Here is a 27,329-nt window from a genome sequence, read left to right on the forward strand (position 1 = left end):
TCTTGCGTTTGCTGCTCTTGTTGCTGTGAGAAGTTCTTCTGTTTTACTCTGTTTATTTCAAAGGTACATTTCTCCTTGGCTTTATTTTTAAAGATCCTGTGAGAGCTGTAAGATGAAAAAGTTTTCTTGGACAGCCAACCGTTGGTGTTCAGCTGCTCCTTGTATCTTCAGCTTCCCTTCTTCTGCCTGGGGAAATGGTACATGTTTTATTTTGCAGGCAGTTGACCACACTGCAGTGAGATCAAACAGAGAGCTGGAAGCTGAGCAAACATTTTCACAACAGGAAAATAGCAGAATGGCCAAATATCACTGAAGACTATTACTGTTTATTTTATAAGGAATACTCTTAAATTCATTTGAGTTCAAATCAAGAAATGCAGACTGGGAATAGTGTTTCCTTTGTAAATTATTTGTTCCCCCTTGTCCTTTTGTAACAACTAAGGCAAATGGTCTTTGCTGGAAGACCCTTTCTGAACTCCAGCCTGGCTGTTCCCAAAGCCTTGATGGACTCATTAAATGGATGTTTTTGCCAGACAGAAGGGGGCAGTCTCACCTACATTTATGGGTCCATAGAATTCAGACAAAAGAATTTTGGTAACTGTTCACTTAAAATTGTTTAAGAAACGCTTTTTCAGGATAAGACAAATCATCTTGTTGGGATTTGGTGCTATTTCTTTCTGAAAAAATACCATTAACTAAGTCACTTTTACTCCAAAGCAGTGAGCCTGTGCTTGCACTTTGTTTTTGCCTTGAGCTGAGTTTTTGCCTTGAGGTGTGGGAGGTTGCTGTGGCTCTGCTGATGAGATGCTTTATTTTAAGTTGTTGTTGTGTGTGAGTATTGATGGTGTTTTACTGAGAATTACCTGGGTTTTTTGAGCTTTGAGGGCAGTTTAATCATAAAGCTGTCTTTATGACAGTCTTGGTGAAAGTGTGTTCTTTCTTTGCCCCATTGCAGAGTTTTCTTTCTTGTATCCCTTGCATTAATCTCAAGCTTGAAGAACTGGTTAAGGGAGCTAAACTTGACCAAAACGCTTTTGTTGTATCGTTTTATGATAATTTTCCATTCCGAAAAGAAACCCAACCAGCTTAGGCTTGTCAATTCAACAGAAGTATTGATCCTCATATGTCCTTTCTACTCTGTTCTTACACTCTTTTATGGTTCTGAACATGCCTGTCCTAAGACCATTTACAGAGCCCTCAGTGTGCACTAAAGATTGGGAATGGGAGCTGCTTAAAAGAGGACAGGAAAATCCTTGTCCTCCTGTGTTCTTGCACAGCCTGGCACAGCCAGCAGGTGGTTGCTGCTGAGTCCAGTGACCAGGTGCTGCTTCACCTAGAGGATGTGTTGCTCAGAGATTGTCCCAGCAGAAGTCAGGCTGTCTGAAATGATCCTCTCCATGTCTGCATAGCCGGGATTCCTGGTGGAGCAAGGGAATGTCTCTGGTGCCAGAGGATAGTGAGCCTGGGTGGATAACTGCTTGCCTGCTGCAGGAGTGATAGCAAGGCTGAGAGTTATGGGAATATCCAGGACTTCCATGCTTTGGTTGTTTTAGCTGAGGCATCTTTAGATCCTGTACCATTGTCCTGGTTTGAGCTAGTCTTTTCTAAAGTAGCTTCCCAACTGTGCAGCAAACCACTTAAGGGTATGAGAATCACATCTGTTGGCCTGCTACCAGAGGGTCCAGAGGGATTGGTTGGATTGATCCATCCACACCACTTGCAGTTCCTTCTAGCCCGAGGCTTTGTCAGCAATAACTTTTTTAAAGATCTCCAGAATTTTAAGCTGTTAGCCTGAAACACTAAGCACTGATTTGGTTCTTACATAGGCTGTTTGCAGAGGCTCCTTTCCTTCCTTCCAGACTTAATTTATGGAAGGAAGGACAAAAAGGGAATGGGTATGTGCCAGAAGAGGCAGTGACATTATGCTGCTTTTATCTTGGTTTTACCTTTGCTGTTACTTTGGCAGCTGCATTTCTGATTTCCAAACTTGGCAGTTTCTCCTAAAAAAACACTCAAATGATGAATCCAAATACTTCTATTAACAGCATCGTCTGTACAGCAATTTTCATGGTAATGCAGAGTTTTTCCAGTGTTTGGCAGTGTGTGTTTCTTGAGTCTCCCATTGTAGGTGTAACCATGTTTGACATCAAGTTGTGCATACCTGGATTAGGTGTGTGCAGCATATAAATGGTGTCGTGCATCAGTTAATCAGGAATATAATTAATTTTTGTTGGGAAGAAAGATAAATGCCAACTTGCAGTTGATTGCAGTTTGCTGCTAGAATAACTAATAAGATTTTTTTTTGTTTTATGTAACAGGCTGGATGGAAGGAAAACCACGCAACATTCATGAATGAACTGAAAAACCTTCAGGCTTCAGGACTAACAACACTTGGTCAGGCACTCAGGTCATCGTTTGACTTGTTAAATCTCAATAGATTAGTGTCTGGAATAGACAATTATGGACAGGTAACAAATCTATTTATAGTCTTCTGTCTTTTATATTTCTGTGTTTTTTAAAAATTATAGTTGGTGAGGGATTTTGTTGGTTCAAGTTCGTTTTTGCATTTAACTTTTTTTTTTTTTAATGTTGGATAGCTCTATGTAAGAGCTTGAACTGGGAACTCTTTTTAATTATGGCTACTGAAAAGGCCCTGGAAAATGCTGAGATTTTTTTCCCTATTGAAGTACAAAGAAACAGAGTGTAAATGCCCCGACTGTAGACACACAAGAGTAGCCCATTCTCTGTGGTTCTGCACCTATTAAAAAATTACAGGATTATTTTGAAAGATTGCTTATCTTTACTGTTTATTTTATAATGACAAAAGCACAAGCCTCTAAGCCTGTGTGTTAAGGTTGCTCTTAGCATTCTTGTGCTTTTGTCTTTAGGGAAGGAATCCGTTCTTTTTGGAGCCATCTATTCTGATTACCATCACAGACGGAAACAAACTGACAAATACAGCTGGAGTCCAAGAAGAGGTAAACTTGAATTAAGTTCTTTCAGGTTATAATTGTGCAAGTTGGTGCTATGCTGAGATGAATATTAATCGTTTTCTTCCTGCTAATTGTACTTCTTCATCGTTGACCTGTTTTTGTGGAGAATAGAAACCAGCTATTCTGTCACTGCCCAGCCCCCAAATTCATAGTCTGTGAGGGTTTTGAGATGAGAACTTCAGATAAATTAGTGGGTTGGAGAGAAACAGGGTCTTTTACAGATAAGTGAGTGAATTTGGATGTGATGTTTTCAGCTGTTTGTCAAATACTGGAAAATGTTCTTAAATGTTTTTTTACCAGCTTCATCTTCCGTTGAATTCTCCTTTGCCTGGAAGTGAACTAACCAAAGAACCGTTCCGTTGGGATCAAAGGCTGTTTGCTCTGGTACTGCGTTTGCCAGGAGCTGCATCTGCTGAACCAGAGCAGCTTGGGAGTGTGCCTACTGATGAATCTGCTATCACACAGATGTGTGAGGTTACAGGAGGTAACTGGATGCTTTTTTGCTTTGCTTCACATTTGGCGTTTGCCTTGAAATATTTATTTTCTTCTAATTCACCTTCACGTCTTTCCTGTTTTCTCTGTCTGAATTACTCTGTGTCCATGTGAATCCATGTAGTGCTTTCTTGGTTTCCAGTAGCACAGGAGAATTTTAAAATAAAGCAATATTCCTATTTCAGATCTAAGTGTGAGAGTGTTTTCTAAATGCAGTAGGAGGTTTTGGAAAATTTCTTTGGTTATTCGGGAGGTTAGCTTTTCTTGTCATGAGCCCTGTAGGGCTGATAAGCTAAATTTAATCTTTAAAAGATTAATTCTGGAGCCTCTTGCTTGGTATGTTGATTAGATTTTTTTTTTTTTTTTAATTGGAGCTTGGAGAAATTGTGTGGGAAGAGGAGGCTTGGGTAGACAAAACCAGATAGATTACATAGTCTTGGTGAAATCGGGCCTTCCTTAAGGGCCTGTATAAACTTTGCCTTGGTCCAGCCTTAATGGCCTCTTTTTAGTAAAAGTCTCAGCAGGTTGTGGGGTTTTGGTGCTTTTTCTTGGTTATATTGCATTTGCAAAGTACTTTGCCTTTTATATAAACTTGTGCAGAGTTTGTTGCTGTTCTTTTGGATAAAATTGCAAGCCTCAGCAGTGTGCCTTAGGTAATAAAACATCTTCCTTAAGTAAGTTTACTCAAAATTTGCTTTTTTCTTTCCTCATGTAATTTCTCTCTTGCATAGGTCGTTCGTACTGCGTTCGGACACAAAGAATGTTGAATCAATGTTTAGAATCTTTAGTTCAAAAAGTCCAAAGTGGAGTTGTTATTAACTTTGAGAAGTCAGGACCAGACCCAGCTCCGATTGGAGAAGGTACAGTGATTGTTGTTTTTTATTCCCTGCTCCTAATGTTGAAGACAAGATGTTTTGTTTGTATGTAGCTGTCCTTAAGTGTTTCATGTCCTTCCTGCCAGCTTTTCCCTTGAGTGTACAGGATGCATCTTTTACAAGTGTTAGTTTGATCCTTGCTAAGTTAAAGGATGCTATATGTCTGCACATGCTTGTATGGATCATCTACTGCTGGCTGGCTCTGTGTCACTCCTTTTTCCTCTTTTTGGATGGCTGAGGAAAGTGAATGTTTGCAGGAAGCATTTAAATTTGAATTACAGTGTTGTCAAGACTGTACTTAAAATAATCAAATCTAGCAGTAGTGTATTTAAACACTTTCACATCTCCAAAGCAATCTCAATGCTTAATTTTCTGTACATTTTCATTCTGCTGATTGATCACAGAACAGTAAGTTTCAGGTGAATGTTCTTAGCTGTGATTGAAAAACTGTGAAGAACCAGGAGTTGCTTTGCCTTCTGTGTGTAAAGGGCAAAAGGGGAAGGTGCACTCCAGATGTGAAGCAGTTCTTCAGATTTGATGAAGTTCATGGCTTGAAGGAAGAGGAAAGGGCTGACCAGTTTCAGTTTAGGAAGTTAGGATCCTGGAATATCAGAAAATATAATAGCTTTTAGCATCATCTGAACGTTCTAGCAAGGACAGCTTTATTCCTGCTTTCGTTCTGGAATCAGCTTTGTCTATGTTTGTTCTCTCCTTTTGCTTATTTAAAGAAAGCTTTCCTATAATACTGTGCTGGACAGCACAGCAGCAAAATCCCATGTCTCTGGTGGCCCAAATGTTCTCTCCTGTGTGGTAAAATGACTGGTGGTTTTTCAGGTGGGGTGTGTTGTTTCTTTTATTTATTTTTTTTTTTTTACTTCATTTTTGTCCTGTTTGAATGGTGATGGACTGTGGCTATGAATGTATAAAAATATTAAGACTTGTCATGTGTATGGGAATTGAGAGAGTCCCAAACAAGAGAGAAATATGATAGGGTTTACCCAAGCTGTAAAAATCACTGTTTTTATAATGCAGAGAAACCAGACTGATACTTCACTGAAACATGGTTTCTGCAATATTAGTGGCCAGTTCTGTAAAGCAAGGAAAACTAGTAATGTAAAATCTTTTTAAAACAAGAAAGATTGTTAAATGAGTAATCTCTGCTGTGCTGTTTGCTTTGAAGATCAGTCTTTGAAAACTACTGGTTACATCTGTAGTGCTGTAAAGTTCTTTGTCCTCAGCCTGCAGGGGTGTCTGTGCTGATGGACTGGCAGGGAACACTGGCCTTTGCAGCAGGTTTAAGTGATCTGTGAATTGTTGTAATTAAAAATATGGCAAAAACTGCCTCCTGCAAGATGGATCCAACTTCTTCAAGAAACCTTGCTGCTATTTGAGTTTCCAGTAGTAGCAGCATCAGTTAGTGAGTGTTGTGGCCTGTGTAAAAATGAAAATGTCAATTCTCAGCCTTTGCAGGTGCAGCAGAACCAGCAGCAGTAGCTGGTGCTGCCTGTGGGAGCTGTATCAGACACTGAGCTTAAGCAAATACATTTTCCATAATACGTGAGTGTGCCTTGCTGCACTCACTGTGTAATGGCTGTGCCACAGCAGCAGAGGGGAGATCAGAGCAAATACTGTGATTGTTCCTCAGATGATGCTGTGACTCTGATTGTTTCTCAGGTGATTCTGTCACACACCTGGATGTATATGTTATTTCAGCCTCTCATGTAAGGATCTATGTGTCTTTGAAACAAGAGTAATCAAATACCTTACTGGCTGCTAATACAGAAATTTTGCAAGCAGACAAATGCATGCATGTAGCTTTTCATTTTCTTTTTGTTTGTTATTTTGCTTTGTTTAAATTTTAGATGGACTTGTTGATTCATCCAGGCCCATCAATTCATTTGCTTCTCAGCCGTGGCATAGTTGTCATAAACTCATTTATGTACGGCCTAACCCTAAAACGGGTGTTCCTGTGGGGCATTGGCCAATCCCAGAATCTTTTTGGCCTGATCAGAATTCACCAACACTGGTAAGTACAATAAGAACTGAAAAAAAGGATTCTGCAATAATAGTTGAACAGACTGAAAAGAGATAATGGATAGAGTAGTTTTTACTTTCTCTATTTAGAATATGATGTGACTTTGCTTTAAAAGGTTAAAAACTGTTTTTTAACAGAGTGGTGTAATCTAATGTGGATACTGTAACCTGTGACATTTCTTGTATCCAGAAAGTTCACTTCCATGTATATGGTTAGTTAGTTTGCTGAATGGTTTTTAAAGGTTATAAAATTGAACTTTAAGTTACTTCATATACCACAAACCATAGTAAGCCTATTAATTTTTAATCAAAGCTTTAAAATTAATTTACATGGAAAAAGGAGTTGTTTTTTCTAAAGGTGATCAACCATATATTTTTTTCCTTAGTATTACTTCATGTGCGGACTCTTCTTTCACTAGCAGGAAGAATTAAAACTGACACAGAAGAGCAACTCCCTGCAGAAAATGAGGAGAAAACAGTCTTAATTTCTCCTTTTCTTACTGAAATGATCATACATTATTTGGCAAGCCTTACTAGCCTTTCTAAGCATCTCTCTTTTGTTAGCCATGTTCTGTTCCTGCACTTTGCAAGTGCACAAGGTACTGTCTGTCCATTCCCCTTGCTCTCACCTCCTAATTAAAGAGGAGAAAAAAAGCAGGAGGTTTGTTGTAGAGAACTCTTTGAGAGATTCTGTGTGATTGAGTGCAGTCTCCTATCTGTTTTTTTGTGAACATCAAGCTGAGAAGAAGAGCTGAAGTTTCCTTTAAACCTGTGTTGTTGTAGCTTGATTGACATGAAGGCTTTTAAATATAAATAGTGACATATTAACCATGTTTTTCTGTTAGTGGGAAGAACGTATCAGTGTGAGAGTATTTTTTTCAGTTAGAGAAATAGTTAATCTATATTGTTATGGGAGCTTGTGTCCGATTCTCTTTGAAGGAATATTATGGAAACTGAGTGTTTTAAGACTTACAGGGTGGTGCAATACCTGTTTATGGATGTTTTTAAGAGAATTGGTTTGTTTACCATAAATGTGTGAACACTGACACCCTTTTCCCTCCCTTTCAGCCTCCACGCACAGCTCACCCTGTAGTGAGGTTCTCCTGTGTGGATTGTGAGCCCATGGTCATAGACAAGCTTCCTTTTGACAAGTATGAGCTTGAGCCTTCACCCCTCACCCAGTACATCCTGGAACGAAAGTCTCCCCATACCTGCTGGCAGGTACTTCTTGTCCTTTATTTGATTCTAGAAATGTAGTGGGTAATCTGAGGTACTTCAGTCTTTGCAGGCCTGGAGAATTGGGGTCTGGTTTAAACTCCGCAGCAGATGAGAAGAAACATGTCAAGGTTTCACTTACCTCCTTTCTAAGGGAATTATCAGGAGTCAGAATTGAGTGTTGCCTCCACAGGCTTTGTAATCTCATTTAATTCTTTCTAGGTCCATCTCAATTTGGTAAGAAATATGCCCCCCAGGTTCCATTTCTGCCTAAATTGAAATTCTCTGCAGGCTTCCATTTGCTTACAGGGAAAACCCAGCACTAGTTTCCATCATGTTACCTAATGAACAGCTGCAAATCATTTTCACTTGATGGTTGAAGCTGCTAATGGGAATTGAATGGAAGCTGTTGATCCTGTTGGCCTTGGAAGAGGTCAAAGTTCTGTTTTTGAAATCCTTTATCACATGCTCCTGTAATTTTTTTATAAGTTTCTGTGTCCTCTGTAAAATCAGCCCCCCCCCCCTTCTTGGTGGTGTTCCAGCCTAATGTGTATGCTGGGAGTATGCTTAGTATGATACTTCAACTAGGAAGGTGAATTTGGAGGTGTCTCTGTTTTTATGTCCCTAAGAAATACTACAACTAACTGAAAATATGGCATGCATATTCAGAAGAAAAAGTTACTTAAAAAAAACTAATTTCAGAAATGTCCTTTAAACATTCATAGGCACATTACTTGCCTGAGTTACTAAAATTACTCTGCTGTTTTTCAAAAACTGCTTTTCTTCTTCCGGCTACACATCAGACCCTTAGAAATCAGAGAAATAGGCTCATTGTCATAGAAACCATGTAACAAACCCAGTTCCTTATGCCCTAAAAAAACAGAGGAAAACCACTTGCTATTTGCTGCAAGGTTTATTTTTTCCTAGGAAGACTATATTTGACTTAGATGTGGGATATTTTGCTTGCTTCAGTCAAGAACATCTACCATTTTTATCCTGTTGAAATACTGTTTACATGTATTGCTTTTCAGGGTTAGGACCCTTATATATGTGCACTTAAAAAAATAATGTCAATTTTAAGAATGTTGGCACTGGGCATAATGAGCAAGATATTTCTGGGATGGTTGTTTGTTTTGTTTAATTTCTATGCTTGAAAACGTTTTGCATTTCTTTTTATCAGTGTTGTAAATATTAGTTGTGCTATTTTAGAGTCAGAAGACTGATTTCAAATAGCTTGTTTATTTTAACATTCCTTCAACAGATGTCCCCTAACCTATTTTAAATAATTTCAAAAACTCTTCAGGGCATCACTTCACAGTAGTTCCACTAAAGCAGTAAAGATTACTCTGTGAAGAACATTTCCACACTTACTGGCTGTACACTGAATGTTACATGTCTCAGTTTTCTGACTGGAGAATATAAGTCCATACTCACCCTGATGTGTTCAGATTTGTCTGTGCTTGATAATTTACTGTCTTAGTGCAATTGGATTCAGATACATTTGAATTTTTAAATGCCCCATGCTTAATATCCTTCACATTCTTCATTCTAATACAGTGATCTCTCTTATTCTTTGTCAGGTATTTGTGAGTAGCAGTGGAAAATACAGCGAACTTGGCCACCCGTTTGGGTATTTAAAAGCAAGCACTACTTTAACCTGTGTAAACCTCTTTGTGATGCCTTACAACTACCCTGTTTTACTTCCGTTGTTAGGTAGGTAACACATCTGCACTGGCCTGCCAGTGCAGCTGCTCCAGAGTAAAAGCAAAACAGTAATGGTTGGTGTTCTGCCTTAGTTTGAGACGTTATAAAATAATGGAGATCAGAGAGTAGAGAATGTTGCAAACTCTTTTAACGTACTTTGGGAGGAGAGGATTTTCATACCCCCTCTCCCTTTTTTTCTCTCCAGCAGAGGAGGAGAGCTACCTGCTTCCAGTGCATGTTTGATGCTGTTCACCTCCTAGACACGTAGCCTCTTCCTTAACCTGGAGTAAGCTTCAACCTCCATTCTTTTCCCTCATTTAGGGTGTGGTGTATCCAGGTTTTGCAGTTGCTCTTGTAGCAGCTTATTTTTTTACTGGAAGATGAGATGCAGTGTTTGTCACGGGTGTTGGGAAGAGGGAATTCCCTAATGCAGTTTAGAGCAGCAAGAAGGAATTGAGCAGTGACACATTCTGCATTTCTTTTCTGCCCAAAGGACCAGGTTTTGGTTGTTGTTGTTTTTTTTTTTTTTTTTTTTTTTTTTTTTTTACTCCCACAATGAAATTATTTTCTAAGAAAAGATGATACAAAAAGGTGCTGTATAAGTAACTGCCACAGAATTGTGGGTGGTAGGGATCTGGCATAAAGGTAATGGCAGAAAGAAGAGTATCAGGGTGCCACTAACCCTTTCAGTTGCAGATGCTGTAAGGCTTTTTTGTTCCAGTTTTTGTGAGTGTGTTTAGTGATACAGAAGAACAATGACCAAGAGAATTCAGTCTTACTGTTTTACACAGAATTTTTCTATTCATTTCTAGGAAAAAAAGATCAGAACACAATTCAGGAATGCTTTTTCATAATCCTGGTCATAATCAAAAAAAGAAGAAATTTGTGCTTGCTGATAATGTGTCTTTTATAGTTGTCTATGTAGCCTGATAATTGTCCCGAACTGTGCAAGGAGGAAGAGAGTTTTGGTGACTTTGTGGCTCCTGAAGTATTGCAGATCCACTAGCTGAAAAGCCATCACTGATCCCGAATTAACTTCCCTGTTAATTTTGATGTTGATGTTTACAGTTCTGTTGTATCTTCCCTGGCAGCTCTTGTCTTCCCCCTGCCTACACAGAGTTGTAAAGGTCTTCCTTCTCTTTGAGGAAAGGCACTTTTCAGTGTGTGTAGTGCTGTTCTGCAGTTTACTCACCTGGTAATCCATTTCTTACATTTCTGAAGGATCTTCAAAGGACATTGCCTGAGTTGTAAAGCGGATATTTTCTTGAGGGCATGAATCCCATGCATTCCATACTGTTCATACAAACACACACAGTGTTACTTTCAGATCTCCTTACAGGACTTTGTTTATCCTTGATCTCTAAGCCATGGTAGAATTAAATATGGAATATACCTTCAACACAGAAGTAGATATCTGGGCCCTTTTCTGTTGAGCAGTATAGAAAATGAGTGAAATGATAAGCGGAATTCCTGGTAAATTGTTTGTGGATGCTTTTAGCAATACTGACTCAGTATTTGGCTCTGTAGGTAGGTAGGAACACTCCCCCTGTGTCTCACTTCATAAACGCTAGTAGTGGATACTGATGGTTCAGCAGAGCGCTGATTTGGTTGTATAAAACAGATTTTTCATTACTCTCACCCAGATTTAAAAGGATGTGAGGACTCCAAGAGCAGGAGAAGTTGCTCCGTTCAGCCACTACCTCCCATACTGGTGCATCAGTGTGGTTCTAGTGGCCCCTGCCCTACTGGTAGACTATAGTGTTGGAGGACTGGTTGGGACAGCAGTGTGGATAGTCTGCCTCTGTTCCTTCTGGTGACTCTTTCAAAGGCAAAACCACTTTACAACTGTATATTTGTACTCTATTATCAAATGTGTTCAACCTTTAAACAGATAGTAAGATGCTCAAGGACTTTTTTTTGCTTGCATTTTTTGTTTTCCTCCTGCACTCCTGAGCAGGTAGTTTTAATTCTCTTTTTGAAAAATAGTATAAGACAGCCCTAAAAACAGGTAAGCTAGGTATGCAGGTGATACTCAAGCAAACTGAAACAAGCTGTAATGGTCCATGGATGAAGGAGGTAAATTGTACCATATCCTGTAGCTTTTGTTATTTTATATCTTGGTTTCTGCAAGAATAGATTTGGGAATGCTGTAACTTCTCCTGGCTTTTAACTTTCAGAGCCTGCATTCAGAAGCTTTCTAAGGGAAAGGAGCCAATTAATAGGACTTGATAAAACAGTGGAGCCACACAGTCTGTGTGATAATGGACTCATGCATTGTGTGTTTGGTTGTCTTACAAAAATGGTCTCTGGTCCATTTCCAGTAGTGATGGATAATGTGGGATGAGCAGCTCCAGTTTGTGTTCAGACAGCCAGAGAAGTCCTGACTAGCTTGGTGGGGGTTTGCTCTCAGAACTGAGGAGGTGGGGTGCAGCTCTTTCTGTGCAGTGGGAGGCTGTTGAAGGCAGAGTTTTTCACAGGCAGATGCTGACGTGCTTCAATGCTGAATGCTTGGCCCACAGATTGTAGAAACTGCCTCTTGAAGGATTGTTGCAAAGCTCTTGTACTTCAGGTGCTGTTCTGTTTAAAAACATCTGTACAGCCAAGTTCATGCAGCAAAAGTTGAAGGAGGGGTTTTTAGGGAGTAAAGATGAGGTATACTGCTAAACAGCTTCTGCCTTGCCTAGGATGTTTCCTTGGCTCCTTTTATCTGTATGGGTGGGAGGGCAAGCACTGCTGGGCAGTAGGAGTGACTGTTCACTGGGAATGTCAGCAGAAGCGACAGTGAAACAGCCATGCAAGAAATCCCTTAAGAAGGTGGTTAAATACCCTTTTTCTGTGGGTCTAAATATGCAACAGGATGAGCCTTTGGGAAATGTCTGCCTGTGGAGGACTGCAGCATGGGCAGTTTCCTTTGATGCTTTTACAGGCTCTGAGAGAGAACCTGCAAGTAATGATTTTGTATTTTGGAAACTAAGGGCTATGTTCTCACCAGTGTGAACAAAGCCTGCTGTGGCTCTGGGAGGGACAGCCAAGTACATTTTGATACGTTTTGTATCAACGGGGAAACAGTGACACAATACCTCTCTTAGGTAATGATAGATGCTGTTATCCATTGTAGTGCCTTATTTTTGGCTAGATGGTTTGCAGGGAAGGATACTGTTTTCTGTGAATGTACAATCATGAGTCTACTACCTAGATTAGAAGAGTGTCTCTATTAGTACATAATTAGGGGAATTACAGGAGTCAGCAGGGAATGGTGGTGGACTTGCTCAGGCGGAATTTAATGTGAGTGGTGATTTAAAAAAAAAAAAGTTTTACATTTTGCTTTGGGTTACATGGTGTGTCAACTGTTGCAGTTTAGGCTCCAGCTGAACTACCTAAATTCCCTGCTGACTCTCCTCTCTTTAATGCTCTCTTGTTTTTAACTGTTCACTGATCTTAAAAGGTGCATCCAGCCCCCTTCTATAGTACTGAGTGTTAAAAGTGTGTATTGTTGTCCTGTTTGTCTCAATTTGGTTGTTTTGTACATTGATCTGAAGTGGATAAAGACTTTGCAATACAGTTTTCAGTTAACTGGTCTGTGTGGTTTTACCTGATGCCCTGAGTTGTTGCAGCTTGCAGCCTGTTCCTAATGGTTTTTAATACCATGTTCCCAGTTATACAGTGCTTTTAACTCTTGAGTTCAGAAGTAAAAAAATCTGCATTAAGTGGACTATACAGAAATGAATATCTGAAAATAATTAGGTAGAAGTAAAACTAAATTATGTAAGGATTTTTTTCAATACTTTTTTGATTTTTTGTCTGTGAAAGTTTGGGGTTTAATCTGTGAAATACAGTTAACTGGATTACTGTTAGTTTGCTTGTTTGTATAAATGATGATGTGCAGCCCAGGCCACAGGGGAGGAAGTGCCTTTCAAGTGCCTGTGTTGCAATCTGCTGACAGTGTGTGTCTCAAACTCTCGAGGTAGAGGCAGGTAAGATGCTGATGGTGAAGTTCTCTTTGAAACTTGCGGCTGTGTTTGCCACACTTCTGAGAGGGTGGCAGTTCCTGCAATGAGTTTGTGCTGTGGGGATTTTAAACAGCTGAAGCTCTCCATAGGTTTGAGAATTTTTTTCCTAGGATAGCAGAGATCAGGGAGGTGCTTTTGCATTTGATGTGTGGGAGCAGAACAGTGCTGTGGATCGGGACCCCAGCTGGCTGAGCCAAGGAGTGACTGTGCCCTGTCACAGTGCTGTGCTCTTACTGGTGCAGCCTCACAGTGCAGCAAGACACTAATCAAGTGCTGATAAGGGGTTTAAGGTTCAAGCTGTACTCAACCAGCTCATAGACCATAAAATATTAGGACATACTATAATACTGAACATCTTGCTTCTTAAGTTTTTTTTGTTGTGGGTTTTTGTTTTTTTTTTTTTCTTCGTTTTTTTAATGTTGAATTTTGAGAGGGGTGTAGTTGAACGTGCATTTTCCTGCAAAAAGGGTAATAGATCTGTGAGATAAGAATGGATATTGTTTTTTATTTGCCATATGTCATTATATATCTCAGGTTCTTTTGGATAGTAGTGCTAAGCTTGAAGTATATTGAGATTTTAAATGGAATTTTGATTTGTCCTCTCCAACTCCAGCCGAGCCAGGGAAGAGAAGAAGTAGCATCTGTAGCATGGTTTTTATATGTAATCCAGAATTAATTTAGATTGGAAAATACCTGTAATTGAATGTGGTTTGTCTATGAGAACTTGGGAAGCAGTATCATAACATCCGTTCAATTTGTGCAGAGTACTATGCAAGTAAAATTTTCTTCTCCAAATATATATTCCTGAAAACTCAATATGGAGAAAACAGTTTCCTTGCTGCATCTGTCTTTTGCACACTCTCTTCTGTGCATCTCTCTCTCCTGCAGCTCTCCCCAGCTAATTTTGGACATCCCTTTCTCCAGACCTGCATATCCTTTCATTAGCCTCACTTTGCCAGCATGCTACAATCCTACTTAGAAGAACCTTTATTTCAGTGGGTAATTCATGATTGCAAATGGTAAATTGCAGGATGCTGTGTTTGGTGTAGAGACCACAGTCACAGTTCACAGTGTGCACAGCAAATAGGCCCACGCTTCACCTCAGCCATTCCTAAATGGCCAGGTGCACTCCTGGAGTGAGCAAAGTGCTTCTAAAACAGTTCCCAAAGGAGAGAAATGTCTGGTTAAAGTACAGCAGTTTTTGTAGATAATTTCAGTCTCTTGTCTATACCTGTGGGAGACTTTGCTGCCCTGGCATGAGGCAGGTGTTGTGGCTAGAGGTAACCCCTTGTCTGCTGGGTGCAGCTGCTGCTGTTGGCAGCAAGTCCAGCAAAGCTGGCCAGAAGGATTCCCTAACTGGACTTCTTTTATTCTTTCCCTATGATGCCAAAGATCATTTTTACTGGACACCAGAATTCATCATACAGGTTGAACAGAAGAAAGCTGGTTTGAAAATGGACATTGAACCAAATTAATGTTGTTTGATTCAATCAGATACAGGGATTCCCTGATGTACAAGAGAGAGGCAAGGGAGGTGAAACTCTTAACAGGTGAACCTGTTGCACCTTCCATGCTGCTGGTAGTTGTGTGCAGTGTTTTAAGTCTGGTGTACCTTGTAAGTTTGTTTGTAATGGGGACTTGCTCTGGATTACCTACTGCAGCTAGGACTGGGGATTCCCAATCCTTCACACCTCAGGTTAAGAACAGTTTTTGGGGGGAAGCCCCATTGGGAGATGGATGGGGGGAGAAAACGGTGGGGGGAAAGCTGGCATGTACGATTTTGGACAAAACTAAAGGTCTGGGGCTGTATAAATGACACCTTCTTTTGTTGTTTTCCTTGTTGCAGATGACTTGTTTAAGGTTCACAAACTAAAGCCAAATCTGAAGTGGAGACAGGCTTTTGACAACTACTTAAAAACAATGCCTCCTTACTACTTACTGGTATGTTCTTCTTCTTATCTCATCCTCTGGGGTATAATGGCTGGTGTGACCAGAGTCCTTTGCATCATACCTCTTCCTAGTAATTTTTTTTACATAATTATGATGGCATTTTAAGTAGTTCTGCCTTTCAGAGGTATGTAGATTAGAGCAAACGTTTTTAAGAATTAAAAAATTTGTAAAAATACTGAGGAGTAGTAGTAACTATGTTAAAATATTAAGTGCTTAATAAATGTGTTTTCTGATCAGGAAATATTAAATTAATTTTGATTAAAAGTACTTCAGCACATTCAGAGAAGCCAAATTTGGCATTATTTTTGTAACTGGATAAGGAAAATGCAGATTAGGTTATTTGTTAATGTGGGTGCAGTGCTAGCACTTGGGAAGGTGATGCTGACTGGGCCAAATAAAGGGTGGAGGGAGGCACTGTGTCACCTTTTACGTGTAGCTTGGACAATGCACCTCAATATGGACTTGCATCATCCCGGCTATTCTGGACCTGAGCCTTTGAGTGGAAATTGCCAGTGGCACCACGCTGTGTGGTGTCTTGGTGATGTGGCATAATGTCCATTGTGAGCTAGTTAGACACCAAACTCATGTCACATGTTACCTGAATAGACTTGAATTTTAGTGGCCAAAAGTGGAAAAGCTAGAGCACTAATCTATGTGCCTTAGCTTCCTATAATTGAGCTTATAAATTTCTTTTTTAAATACTTATTCTCTTACTATTGTGTATTTTGTTTTCCTTATAGCCATTAAAGAAAGCCCTAAGGATGATGGGAGCTCCAAATCTGATATCAGATAATTTAGATTGTGGACTTAGTTACAGTGTTATCTCTTACCTTAAAAAACTCAGCCAACAGGTAGTATTGATGAAACCTTTGCAATTAGAAGTGCGTTGATTATTTAGTTTGTGGTAATCTCATTATAAAGCAGTTAATCCCTGTGGGAGTTCATATGGGTGTGCAGCATTTATTATAATTGAAGATTGGTGAGCATTTCCACTGCAAATATGGATGAATCCAGTGTGGTTCTGTAGCCAGTGATTGTGCTTTCTGTAAGTGGTGGAGAGGAATGCAAATGAAATCTCTTCAGCTATACTTTAAATATCTGCTAGACTTTAAACTCCAAAGGTAATCACTAATTGGATTTATGGCTGCTCTTGCCACTGTTCTTCACAGCTGAAGTCAGAGGCTTGCTTTTAATCTTACGCTTATTTCCATGTGTCCTTGGCAATGTGTATTTTCCCAAAAAAAAAATAAATTTATTGTGTTCTTGTCCGTGGGGAGCAAAATCACAGCTCAAGCTTTATATCTGAGCTTCCTGTTTCCTTCAGGTCAAAGTCTTTCCATGTTTTAAGTGTGACCTGGTGGAAAATAGTCCTATGTGTCTTTTGCTCTTTGGCAAGACTGCCATTCCAGGTGTAAGGGCCTGGGAGTTCTTCATCCTTAGCATGAAGGATTCTTGAAACAGCAGTTCAATATCCAGAAGGCAGTGGGGAAGCAGTGCAGCCTTTAAAACTACAAATAAAAAATCCTCCGCCTTAAAGAATGCACAAAATACATCCCAGAGCCTCTGAATGACTGAGCATCTACCAGACATAAAACTTCCTGTGGTATTTTGGTAATCTAATGATATGCAAATTCCTGTGATTTATTTGCGCTGTGGAGTTGGAATGACTCGAGATGGCTGCTGTGGCTCTCACAGGCGTTCTCAGCACATGGAACAGTTTGAATGTGTGGAATGCATTATAAGCTCCTCTATAGGCACAGGCAGTTCCAGAATTCTGCTGTGTTCCTGCTGTCCTTAAATTTGGTTTCCCACAGATAATGAGGCAAACTCTGCAGAGGAGGAGATCTGGGGGAAGCGGGTTACAATCAGAGTGGGTTTTGGGGTTTTGGTTGGTTGGGTGGGTTTTTTTTCCCCTTTGGAGGTACTGCTAGCAGATAAAAAAACCTGAGTAGAGTTAGAGCTTAATACAGTGAAATTCTCTGTAGCTGTAATAACAAACTTGTGCTAATTGGAGAAGTGATACATTTTTAGAAATTTACTCATAAAACAGATTTCTTTTGCAACTTTTCTCCCTTATGTTGTTGCAAAGATACAGGGCAAACCTTAGTTCATGGGTTGCTTTAAAATTAAACTGAAATTATATTACTATATCTTAATAATACTGTTGTTTTAGATGCAACTTTATTGTAACCTAAGGCATCCTACCTTCCATTTTGTTTTTTCCTTCCCTTTAAAGATGGTTCTTCAGGGACACAGGAGAGTCACAGACTTGCAGCAAAACCAGGGATATTCACAGACCTCCTACTGACATACAAATTTAGATACACTGGCTAAATATTTTTCCATATGCTAGCACATTAGGATTTCTTTATGCTTGAGATCTAATCTATGTAATCCAATATATCCCTGGGTAGGTAGTAGGGAACTAAATTTGTAGTTTTATTCTGCTAATGTAACTGTGTGTTTTCTACTGGGAATGTGCAATGCCTGCTGATTCTTTTAACTCACGGTGTGATTCCATTTTAGACAAAAATAGAATCGGAACGGATAATAGGTTCAGTGGGTAAGAAAGTTCCACAAGAAATTGGAATAAAAGTGAAAAATCACTCCAGTGGCCTCTCCTTGGTACACAGTAGGGATTTTAAACAACTGCTGCAAGGGATCACTGGGGAATCTCCTCTGAGACTGTCAGAAATGAATGTTAAAGAATTTGCTGGATTCCACATTGGACTTTTAAACAAGGTAAACAGCACTGTGATCTTGCACAACTAAGCAGTTAATCTCATCTGTTTTAAATGGGTAACTTTTATGGACTTAGTGTAGAAGGAAGTACCTTTGCTGAACTGTGATGAGTACAGCATAGACATAAGGAGGGAGAAGAAAAAATGCAGTTTTTTTGCACTTGATTTTGGAACACTATTTGAAAACCCCATGTTGGTAAATGAAAATTACTGTGTTTTAAGTTCCAATCTCTGCAAAAGATAGCTATTGTTGTTCATCCACGAATTAATGTGATTACTCTTAATGGAGCTGAAAACACTAATGCTGAATAAACTTGTGTTGAAAAGACAGCCATTGAGCTGCTTGTAGGCAGTTATGAAGCTCTAAAGTTACTTAAAAATATTTTTTTTAAGTTAATGGTACTACAGTTCATAGTGGAATTTCTCCATGTATGAGAACTGATGGATTAACTGAAAGTTACTTATTTTGTTACAACACTAGGATTTGAAGCCACAGGCATTCAGAAATGCTTATGATATTCCTCGACGCAGTCTTCTAGACCAGCTAACTAGAATGAGAACCAATCTTCTGAAAACACACAGGCTTATCTTGGGGCAGGATGAAGGTAAGGGGTCACAGTTCTTTATCATTAGTTTGAAGAGAATACAGCTATTTTTGTTATTTCCTTAAGGTAGTGGTTTTTGTCTCTGGTGTGGGAGCAGAAGTGGCCATTGCATCTCTTGCTGTGTCAGACAATGTCGTTTTTTTGACTCTGAAGGGGAAGGAAGGAAATACTTGCCTTTTGTCATGGAAGATGTCATGCTTGCTTTGAAATTTAAAATAAGTTTCATGGGAGAGCTTTCACATTCACCAGGGCTCAGTAGATTTGCTATAAAGTAATGGGAGCTTAAAGCAGAGACGACCTTTCTTTGTTTTTTGTGACATGCTGGTGGTCTAAAGATGCAGTTAATGGCATAGAAATTCAACTTGCTTATTTTTTGTTCTTCTGCCAATTAAGCTCAGCTCTTGCCAGGCTTATTTTCACAATTGTAGTGTTCAGCTCATCCTCTGTAGTCAAAAGAAGTAATCAGTTCTAGTTCTTAAATGCTAACACTCGAAATTAAGGTGTGAAGTTTGTACTTCCTTAATTTTAAGACTAAATTAAGATCTCTTTTCTGTTGCAGACTGCCTTCATAGTGTTCCTGTTGCTCAGATGGGAAATTACCAAGAATACCTGAAAATGATGCCTTCACCTCTTCGGGAAATTGACCCAGATCAACCAAAAAGACTCCATACATTTGGCAATCCATTTAAACAGGACAAGAAGGTAGGAGGGGCCTTACTGCCTGCTGTGCCTTTATATTTAATGCAACTTGAAATAGTTTGTGCGTAAAATTTCTCCCCCACAAATACAACATATTGCTAACCTGTGCAGCCTGTGGAAAGGAGGGATGTCTCCCGTGTGGTCCAAGAGGAATTGTGCTGGTTTACAGAGTTGCACTGGGCTCTCTGGTTATGTTGAGTATCTCTCTCTCCTGGGAGCTGTCAAGTTCTGAAAGCCACTTGAGTCTGAACAGAGAGGGACTCCACTGTCATCAGGGGACCGGTGAAACAGTTGCTGTTTTGTACTGCTCCTTAAATTGCTACTTCCTTTTCAGGGGATGATGATAGATGAAGCAGACGAGTTTGTGGCTGGGCCCCAGAACAAGATCAAGCGCCCCGGGGAGCCCAACACGCCGGCGTCGCTGAAGAGGCGGCGCAGCATGTCCCCCCTGCTGCGGCGGCCGCAGTCACCGCCCGTCGTCACCAACCACGTGGGTGGCAAGGGGCCCCCTGCTGCCCCTGGCTGCCCCTCCTACCTGAACCTCAAGGGTGTCCCAGCAAATAAAGGTATTCTGGGCTGTTCTACAGCAGCTCAGGGGATGGAGGGTCTGGGGAGGGAGGGAAAAGGTTCTGCCAGCGCATCTGTGCTTTGCTGTCATGTAGGAGTGGGTTTCTTTTGTTGGCCTAGATAAACAAGTCTCTGCTACAGCTAAAGAAATCTGAAATTTAAAAAAAAAAAGGTAGATAGAAAGATATCTAACTGGAGATAGAAAGTGTCTGAGATCAGCCTTTATTTTTTTCTTTGTATATTCTGTAGTGAAGAAGGAAAGTTAAAATAAGGTGGTTTTGTTTCCCACAAATACGGAGTTTTCATACCCACCTATTGCAGCAAATGGAGTCAGAAGAGAGGTCCGTTAGCTGGGTTTGGGGAACAGCAGGAAGACATGAGTTTACTTAGGAGTCATGACATTGCACTAGGAATACAGAACATGGTATTCAGACTTCACAGACAGTGATAGGACACTTCAGACTTCACAATAGTGATAGGAGATGTAACAGTCCAAAGAGGAAGGATTTGCTTGATCACAGTTGAATAAAAGTATTGGAGTGCTGACCAGCACTGTCAGATTGCTACACTGCACTTCAGACAAAAAGGATACAGAACTACACTTCTGTTTGGTTCTTCTGATGCTGCATTTATGCACTGGTAAGGATATGTATTTTTCACTTGTAGATATCAGTAACAATGTTGTCCAAGATGGCAATGGAGAGAAGAAAGCAGAAAATTGTCAGTCAATGGAGAAGCAAATTGATGGCTTACCTGTGCAAATGGCTCCTGTGGTTCCAGCTGCTGTGGGAGAGGATGAGATGTTACCCAATGACTTAGACTCCTTACCTGTTGAATTCAATTGTTTAAGTGAGGATGGGTTGGATCATAAGCCTGGTACCAATGCTCTTGTTCGAGGGCCTCTGAATTACAGTGTGAGTGGAGATGACCAAAAGCGGGCCATGGAGTCTACTTCTGAACCTGTGCCAAATTCCTTTAAAATAACACCTACCATGTTGGAGGGAAGCAATGCTGACATCAAAATTAAAGTGATGAAAGAGGTTCGCAAGCCTGGAAGAAGTAAGTTATTTGAGTTTCTTTATTTTAGTAGTGTTTATTATATGTAGTGTGAGAGAGGAGAATTCTCCTGGAAGGAAGGAGCTATTTTCAGTATAAACACAACTTCAGATTTTGAGTAATTTTTGGTTTCTCATAAATGAGCAGTGGAGGGGCAAAAAAGAAGCAAGTGCTGGGCAGGTGAGTTGAAGTTTAGACTTGTGGTTGGGAGGTTGAGTGCCAAGTCATCCTGTTTGTCCTGGAAGACAGGTTAACTGGTGTAAGAGGTGCCCTGTGAAAGCAGCACCTTTCTGAGGTTTTTGTTTTGTTACCAGTGATCTGGTGAAACCGAATGCTCTGCCTTAGGCTGCACTGCTCCTACAGAGCACAGAGTGAGTGTACTTGTTGCTCTGTGTCTGTCAAAACTCCCTTTGCAGGGCAAAGGCACATCTCTGTAAGGGTGCATCTTGGAATATGCTTGAAAGGGAATAGGAACAGTTTCTAGCAGAGTGATTTTTTGTTTTTAAAGTTTGCGAGGCTAATTAGTGATTAAACACTAAGAGTTGCAGACTTGTATTGTTACAATTCAAAATGGCTCATGTAACAACAAATAGAACTCTGATTTCATCAGGGGGCATTACAGCAAAGTTTATTGAAAGACAGTCTTTATACAGTGTTTCAGTACAGTGACTAGGATTGGTCCTTTAGAGCACCACCTTTTGTAAACATCTTTACCAGTAAACAAGTTAGGAAAACACCAGGTGTCAGGAGGAGGGTGTCTACAGGGATTGTTTGGAGTTCCTCCTCATGATTTCCCAAGCTAGAGTAAGAATGTTAGGTGCTCAGCTTTCTCACAAGCTTCAAACCATTGCCTGGAGCCTAAAATCTATTTTCTGACCACTGTCAGTTCCCACAGACTTGTAGGAATTAAAGACTAAAAGTGACATTCTGCAAAGTGGGCTCGTCCAATTTTATTTTAAATTCATGCCTAGTAAATGGTTATGTAGTGTAAAACAGTGTGTTCAGTGTGAGTCACCTGTCTTGCTGCAGAATTCAAGAAGTCATCAAAGAAAGAAGCTAAATTGTAGTCGCTTGAACATGTACATCTCTTCAGAGGTCTGACCATTTATGCTCCTTCTGCCTCCTGCATCACTCAGAGCAGACTGTTGGTCACAGCCCCATAAATCTGTTCATACTGGAGTCAGTTATGGGAAGTAGTGAAACAACACTGGTTTTAAATTTGTTTCGAATTTAATACATCCAGCTTATTCTTTTGCAGTGGACAAGTATACCTTGTACCAGTGGGACAGTCGTGTTGTGCTCACACTAAGGGTTGATGGTTTATCTTTCTAGAGATCTAATGGCAACCTCTGCTTTCAGGAATGATGGCTCCAGGCCAGATGAGGGTTTGGTGGCCCTGTGCATGTTAACGGATCATGGAAATGAGAGACTTCTCTCTACCCAGCCTGCATTTTCTGAGGATAAATGTTCCTAGCTGCTGCTCTTTAAAGAGGACCTTAATCTTTGGTGCCACATTTGAATTCCCAGATCATCAGTATTATTTTAAATTCTGTCACCTGTGTTTTGCTCTTGAAGCTAATGCAGGTGTTTTTCTTGCCTTATGTATTTTATCATACAGAGATACATGAAACTGGGCTTTGCTTTTCCTATTTGGGTCTTGAGCTTTTCTGAAATTGCATCTGCAACATTCATTTTTAATACATGGTTGAATTTTTATCTCTTTAGATTATGAAAAAATATTTTCTCTTCTTGAGGAGGTACAAGGACCTATGGAAATTCAGAAGTATTTCATTGAATTTGCTATCAAGGAAGCAGCAAGGTTTGTATAGATAGTAATGACTCAGAGTCATAAATGAAATATCAATAGATCACGGTAGTAAATAATAAACTTTATCAATACTAGTATTTTGATTTTCTGTTTTGACATATTTAATTAATAACGGTTTTAGTGATCAAACTACCGTTACGTTTTTATGTAATAAATGGTCCTTAAAGTTTAAATATTACTTAGAGTGATAACAGGTTGTTACTGAAGACCAACTCAAAATATCAGTGAATTGGGATGGGGCAGATGTATTGAATTAAATTTTCTAGTCATTCTAATGCCAGAAATAAAGAAAGCTCTTCCCTACTGGAAACAGAGAGCCTGTGGTAATACAGTTTGTCATGGGTGAATGTTCTTGAGTTGTTCAGCTGTATTTTTGGAAGGTGAAATTTATATTGCTCTCCCTCTCTTCTATAGGTTTAAAAAACGGGTCTTAATACAACACTTAGAGAGAATACTAGAGGAGCTAGATTTCACCAGCCCACCCAACAGAGTTAATCATGTCAACAGTAGATAATAATGTACCGGCCAGACGAATGCGGACCAGGAATGAGTTTGCTGTGCCACAGAAGAGTGGAAGAGGATGTAGCTGCTGCCCTCACCATCTCGGCAGTCAAGTGATTTTACTGTCACAGTCTGAGAAGAAGCAGTGGAGCTTTAACTTTAAGAGCCTGATTCGGCAGAAGCTGGGCTATAACCTTAAGGATTTGCTATGAAAGGTGTGGCTTTTTCCTGTGGAGGGTGCTCTTTGCTCAACAGGCGGAAGAAAATAACCATTGCTGCCCCTCCTGCAGGTGATGAGAATTTACTCATTTGAACGCTGTCATTAGACGTTTACGTGCTATAGGCAGCAGGTTGCACTAAAATGGGGCACTGTCAAATGCACACACTGTCTGCATCGTGGAGAGAGCCCGTGTGTTCCCAAAAAAACCCTCCCAGAAACACCTGCACTGGTAAAATTGCATGTTGCCACCACAGAGACAAGGGTCTTGTTCCCGAGAACTGCTAGCCATGCCTTTAAACTTGAGATGCAGTGTAGATTGAGAGTAAAGAAACTGCTATTGTGTTAATAAAAGCTAAAGACAGCCCTGTGACTGTTACCACCTGATGGTCACTAAACAATCTACCTCAGACTCTCTTCTGTTTTGTCTGCAGACATTATGAAAGTGCACCTGAGGCTTCCCAGGTCCCCGACTTCAGTTCTCTTTCATCCTGTGAGGAGGACGGAGATTCTTCAGGTGGCCTTGGCACACGCTGTGCTTTGGAAGCACTAAAAGGAAACGCTTTTAAAAACATGTATTTTAATGTTCATACAAAAGAGATTATTTTGAACAGTATTGTTACCAGATCACTAATTTGATATTTTAACTGTATAAATTTTTTGGAACATATGTATATATAAAATAAACCATTTTATTAATTTTTAAGAAGTGCTAATCTGAGGAGTCTGTAGCGGGCAGCACTGAGTTCCTCCAGTTGTCTGTTACCAGCAGACTGAGGATATTTTTGTAAAACCAGCTGAACCTGGTCTTTCACATCCTCAAACACAGCTTGTGGTGTTAGCTGCAGATATGTTTTGTACCCTGGAGCACTTGCCCAGGTGTCACTCAGCTTGGCCTCTGGGGTGCACATCTTTACTCAGTTTTGAAGGCTGTGAGTTCCAGTTTACTAAACCCTTGGTTACCTGAGCTGGTTTCCTCTTCTCTGTTCATCTTAACTATTTTGTTCAAAGGCAGTTCCATATATGACAGAACATACAAAGAAGACTGAAGCCACCTGCATGTAGTTTTTTTTTTTTTCTCTAAAGCAGTACCGATAATGTGCCAGTGTTCAGTGGCTCCTGGGACGAGTGTGTGTTTTCAGTTGTTCACTCATAACCTCCTCTCGTTGTCTAACAGCTTTCTTTAAAAGACAGGTTAAAGTTGAGCTTGTGCTGACTTGTGCTCTTGGCCTTGTACAGGAAATACCCCAGAGATTCCAGTGGACTGGCCAGGCAGGGAAAGAGATTCTTGTGGTGAGCCAGTACTTCTCTGTTCCTGCTGGTATTTTTAGTACAAACCAGCCTGTGAGGCATCTTTCCCATCCCCTCTGAAGCAGTGGCCTTGGTTTCCTTGGAAGACGCAGTTTGACCATTGGAATGACACCAGTGAAATCCAAGAAGGAAATGAAATTCAAGAAGGAAGTGAAATATAGCAACAGCAAATCTCTGTCATGATGTATATGAATGAAGTGACATAGGGGAAGGCATTGCTATAAATGTTCCCTGATGCTTAGAAGTAACTTTTATTCATCTGTGCAGATGAGTAAAACAAAATACATTTTTTTAAAAAAACCCACAAATACCTTGAAATGATACAAAGAGGGATTTACTCCTTCAACTTTCACATGGCAACTGTTTGTCACTGTGATGGACTTCCCATGCCAAATGTTGGACTCTTACAAGGGATTTTATTTACAGAGGGTCAGATTTACTGTGCATACCTCGTTGTAAAATGGCCTGGTTAAATGCATCAAGTTGTATGTAATGTGCTATTCTTGAAATAGTAGGTGACAGAGGAGACAGCTTTCTTCTGTATAGTTAATGGCTGTTTAATTTTCATCTCCAATTCCAGAGACACTTGCTTGATCATTGTGTGTCTGAGCAGGGTCCATATTTCTGCCTAGTGACCCTGTTAGTGTGTTAATCTGCTCTTGGTGGGATGCAGTTGGCTTCCAAATCAGCTGCAGGGAGCTGGTGACTTCCATTCATTTATTTGGAATCTTGCACCTCAGAAGCTACAAAATATTCAAGTGCAAGCAGTGAGAGTTTTCCCTTACCTCACCATTATTTTATATGAATAGATTGAATTTGGTCTAGAGTATTAGAGCAGCAGAAAGTATACAGTGAACTGGACATGAGTCTTCATGAGAAGGAAATGTCCTCAGGGGTTGTGTCACTGCAGAGGTGAAGAAAAAGGAGCAACACCAGTCGATGGAGAGCACACACAGCCCTGAATTCCACATGGAAATGGCTCATTTAGGAAGCAGAAAATGCTCCACAGATGGCTTAAGAAGATTCTTAATGGAGAGAATTCCTTGTGAGCAAGACCCTAGTGCTGGATGTGGATTGAACAAACACAGTCCCAAGCTGTGCTGGCACTTCAGGGATGGCCAAGAGGGGCACAGTGGTGTCAGGCCTTTCCTGATACAGACCCAGCAGCAAAGGCTGTGTCACCAGGGCTGAGACCTGTGTGACAGGGGAGCCTGTCACAGCAGGAGTGTCCCTCAGCAAGGACTGAGGAGAGAGAATGAGTCCACTGATGCCTCCTGGAATTGCAAGTCATTTGTGCTTTGCACAAGCTTGTATTTTTGAGCCCTTGTTTATGTAAGGTTGAAATAGTGTGGCCCAGTTGGATGTTGGGAAATAGGGAAGAAATATGGCTCTGTGTTTCCTGTAAGGAGGAACACTGTTTAGCAACGTGAGTTAACAAGTGTAGCACTTGCCTTCCTTAGGTGGAAGGGTTGTGAGGTGTTCTGGAGTCTGGATACCTGTGTGAGTTCTGCTGCATCTGTTTTCAGACCCACTCTTAATTATGCCCTCCTCATGTTACCTTTATTTTTCCCTTATAGACATGAAGGGTTTTTCCTCCTAAGCCATGCAGCTCCCAGGCTGGTCACTGTGGCAGGTGTCTGTTGAGTGCTGATGTTTCCAGTTTAGGAGTGCAGTGCATTTATCGTGGGCACATGTATCCTTGCCCAGGTTTAACCACTATCAGAGAGTGATTATCATCTCCTAAAACAGCAGATGCAGAGGCTGTTACTGTGCTGTGCTTGACTGTGCTGTGGTTAAGCAATTGTATGTCTCCCTTTGTAGGAAACAAAAAAAACCCACCCAGACTTATTTTTTGGATTTTTTTTTTTCATCTGGTAATTTTCTCCTGGTTCTTCCTGTACACTGCCTGCCTGAAATGGCAGCAGCATAGGCTGTTGAGTTTGATTTCTTTTAGTCTGTTCTTAGTATCTACTAAGAAACTTCTGATGGAAAAATGCAAGAAATGCATTACCTAACAGAAACTGTTAAAATAAACCTGTAAAGCTCAATTACAGTGTTTCATACCAGCAACATGGCAACATCAGACCTTTAGCAAATGGACTTGAGAGTGCTTGTCTTGAGAATGTGCAACCTAGTTAAGCAGAAAACAAGGCCAAAGACACTTCATATCTGGCAGACAGGAGGTTTGGCAGAGATGTGAAGGAAGGATGTTAGTCACTGAAATTAAAATAAGCTGCTGCTTGCAGGTCGGCAAAAACAAGTTGAAGTCTTATCCTAAGTGGAAAAGGAAGAAACTGGAGAAGAAGAATGCCTTGGGATTTAGCAAAAATCTTCTGGCCTGCAGGAATTGTTAAACTGTATTCTAAATCTGAATCTTGAGATCACTTCAAGGAGGATGGCGTAAACCAAAAATGTTAAACTTTGCTGGAATTAGCCATTCAGTTGAGCTGCAACTTGTCTTGTTTCACTATGGAAAGACTGTTGGCTTGGCCTTGGCAGTGCTGTTTTTCTTCTCTCTGTGATGCAGTGTT

General features: G+C 40.3%; 1 protein-coding gene across 6 annotated transcripts in view; it reads left to right on the forward strand.

Moving 5' to 3' along the window:
* The window catches only part of LOC310922926 (integrator complex subunit 6-like), a 40,204-nt gene extending 16,035 nt beyond the window's left edge, over positions 1-24,169 (forward strand). Inside the window, exons 3-19 of one of the 6 annotated variants that reach the window (XR_014592517.1) lie at positions 2,319-2,468; positions 2,889-2,978; positions 3,294-3,477; positions 4,217-4,345; positions 6,223-6,386; positions 7,463-7,615; positions 9,190-9,322; positions 15,170-15,264; positions 16,014-16,124; positions 17,800-18,015; positions 18,496-18,619; positions 19,179-19,321; positions 19,653-19,884; positions 20,552-20,944; positions 22,667-22,760; positions 23,184-23,560; positions 23,922-24,169. Coding sequence is in view for 4 of the 6 variants with exons in the window: in XM_083883900.1 (XP_083740026.1) it covers positions 2,319-2,468; positions 2,889-2,978; positions 3,294-3,477; positions 4,217-4,345; positions 6,223-6,386; positions 7,463-7,615; positions 9,190-9,322; positions 15,170-15,264; positions 16,014-16,124; positions 17,800-18,015; positions 18,496-18,619; positions 19,179-19,321; positions 19,653-19,884; positions 20,552-20,944; positions 22,667-22,760; positions 23,184-23,283 (2,511 nt within the window). In the remaining 2 variants the exon portion in view is untranslated. Of the gene's footprint in view, positions 1-2,318; positions 2,469-2,888; positions 2,979-3,293; positions 3,478-4,216; positions 4,346-6,222; positions 6,387-7,462; positions 7,616-9,189; positions 9,323-9,518; positions 9,600-15,169; positions 15,265-16,013; positions 16,125-17,799; positions 18,016-18,495; positions 18,620-19,178; positions 19,322-19,652; positions 19,885-20,551; positions 20,945-22,666; positions 22,761-23,183 lie in introns of those variants that run through there. The other 5 variants (XR_014592518.1, XM_083883900.1, XM_083883901.1 and 2 more) reach the window with 5 other exon arrangements.
* The last annotated feature ends 3,160 nt before the right edge of the window (positions 24,170-27,329 follow it).

This window comes from Zosterops lateralis (assembly GCF_965231275.1).
Source record: "Zosterops lateralis genome assembly, chromosome: Z".
Lineage (NCBI taxonomy): Eukaryota > Metazoa > Chordata > Aves > Passeriformes > Zosteropidae > Zosterops > Zosterops lateralis.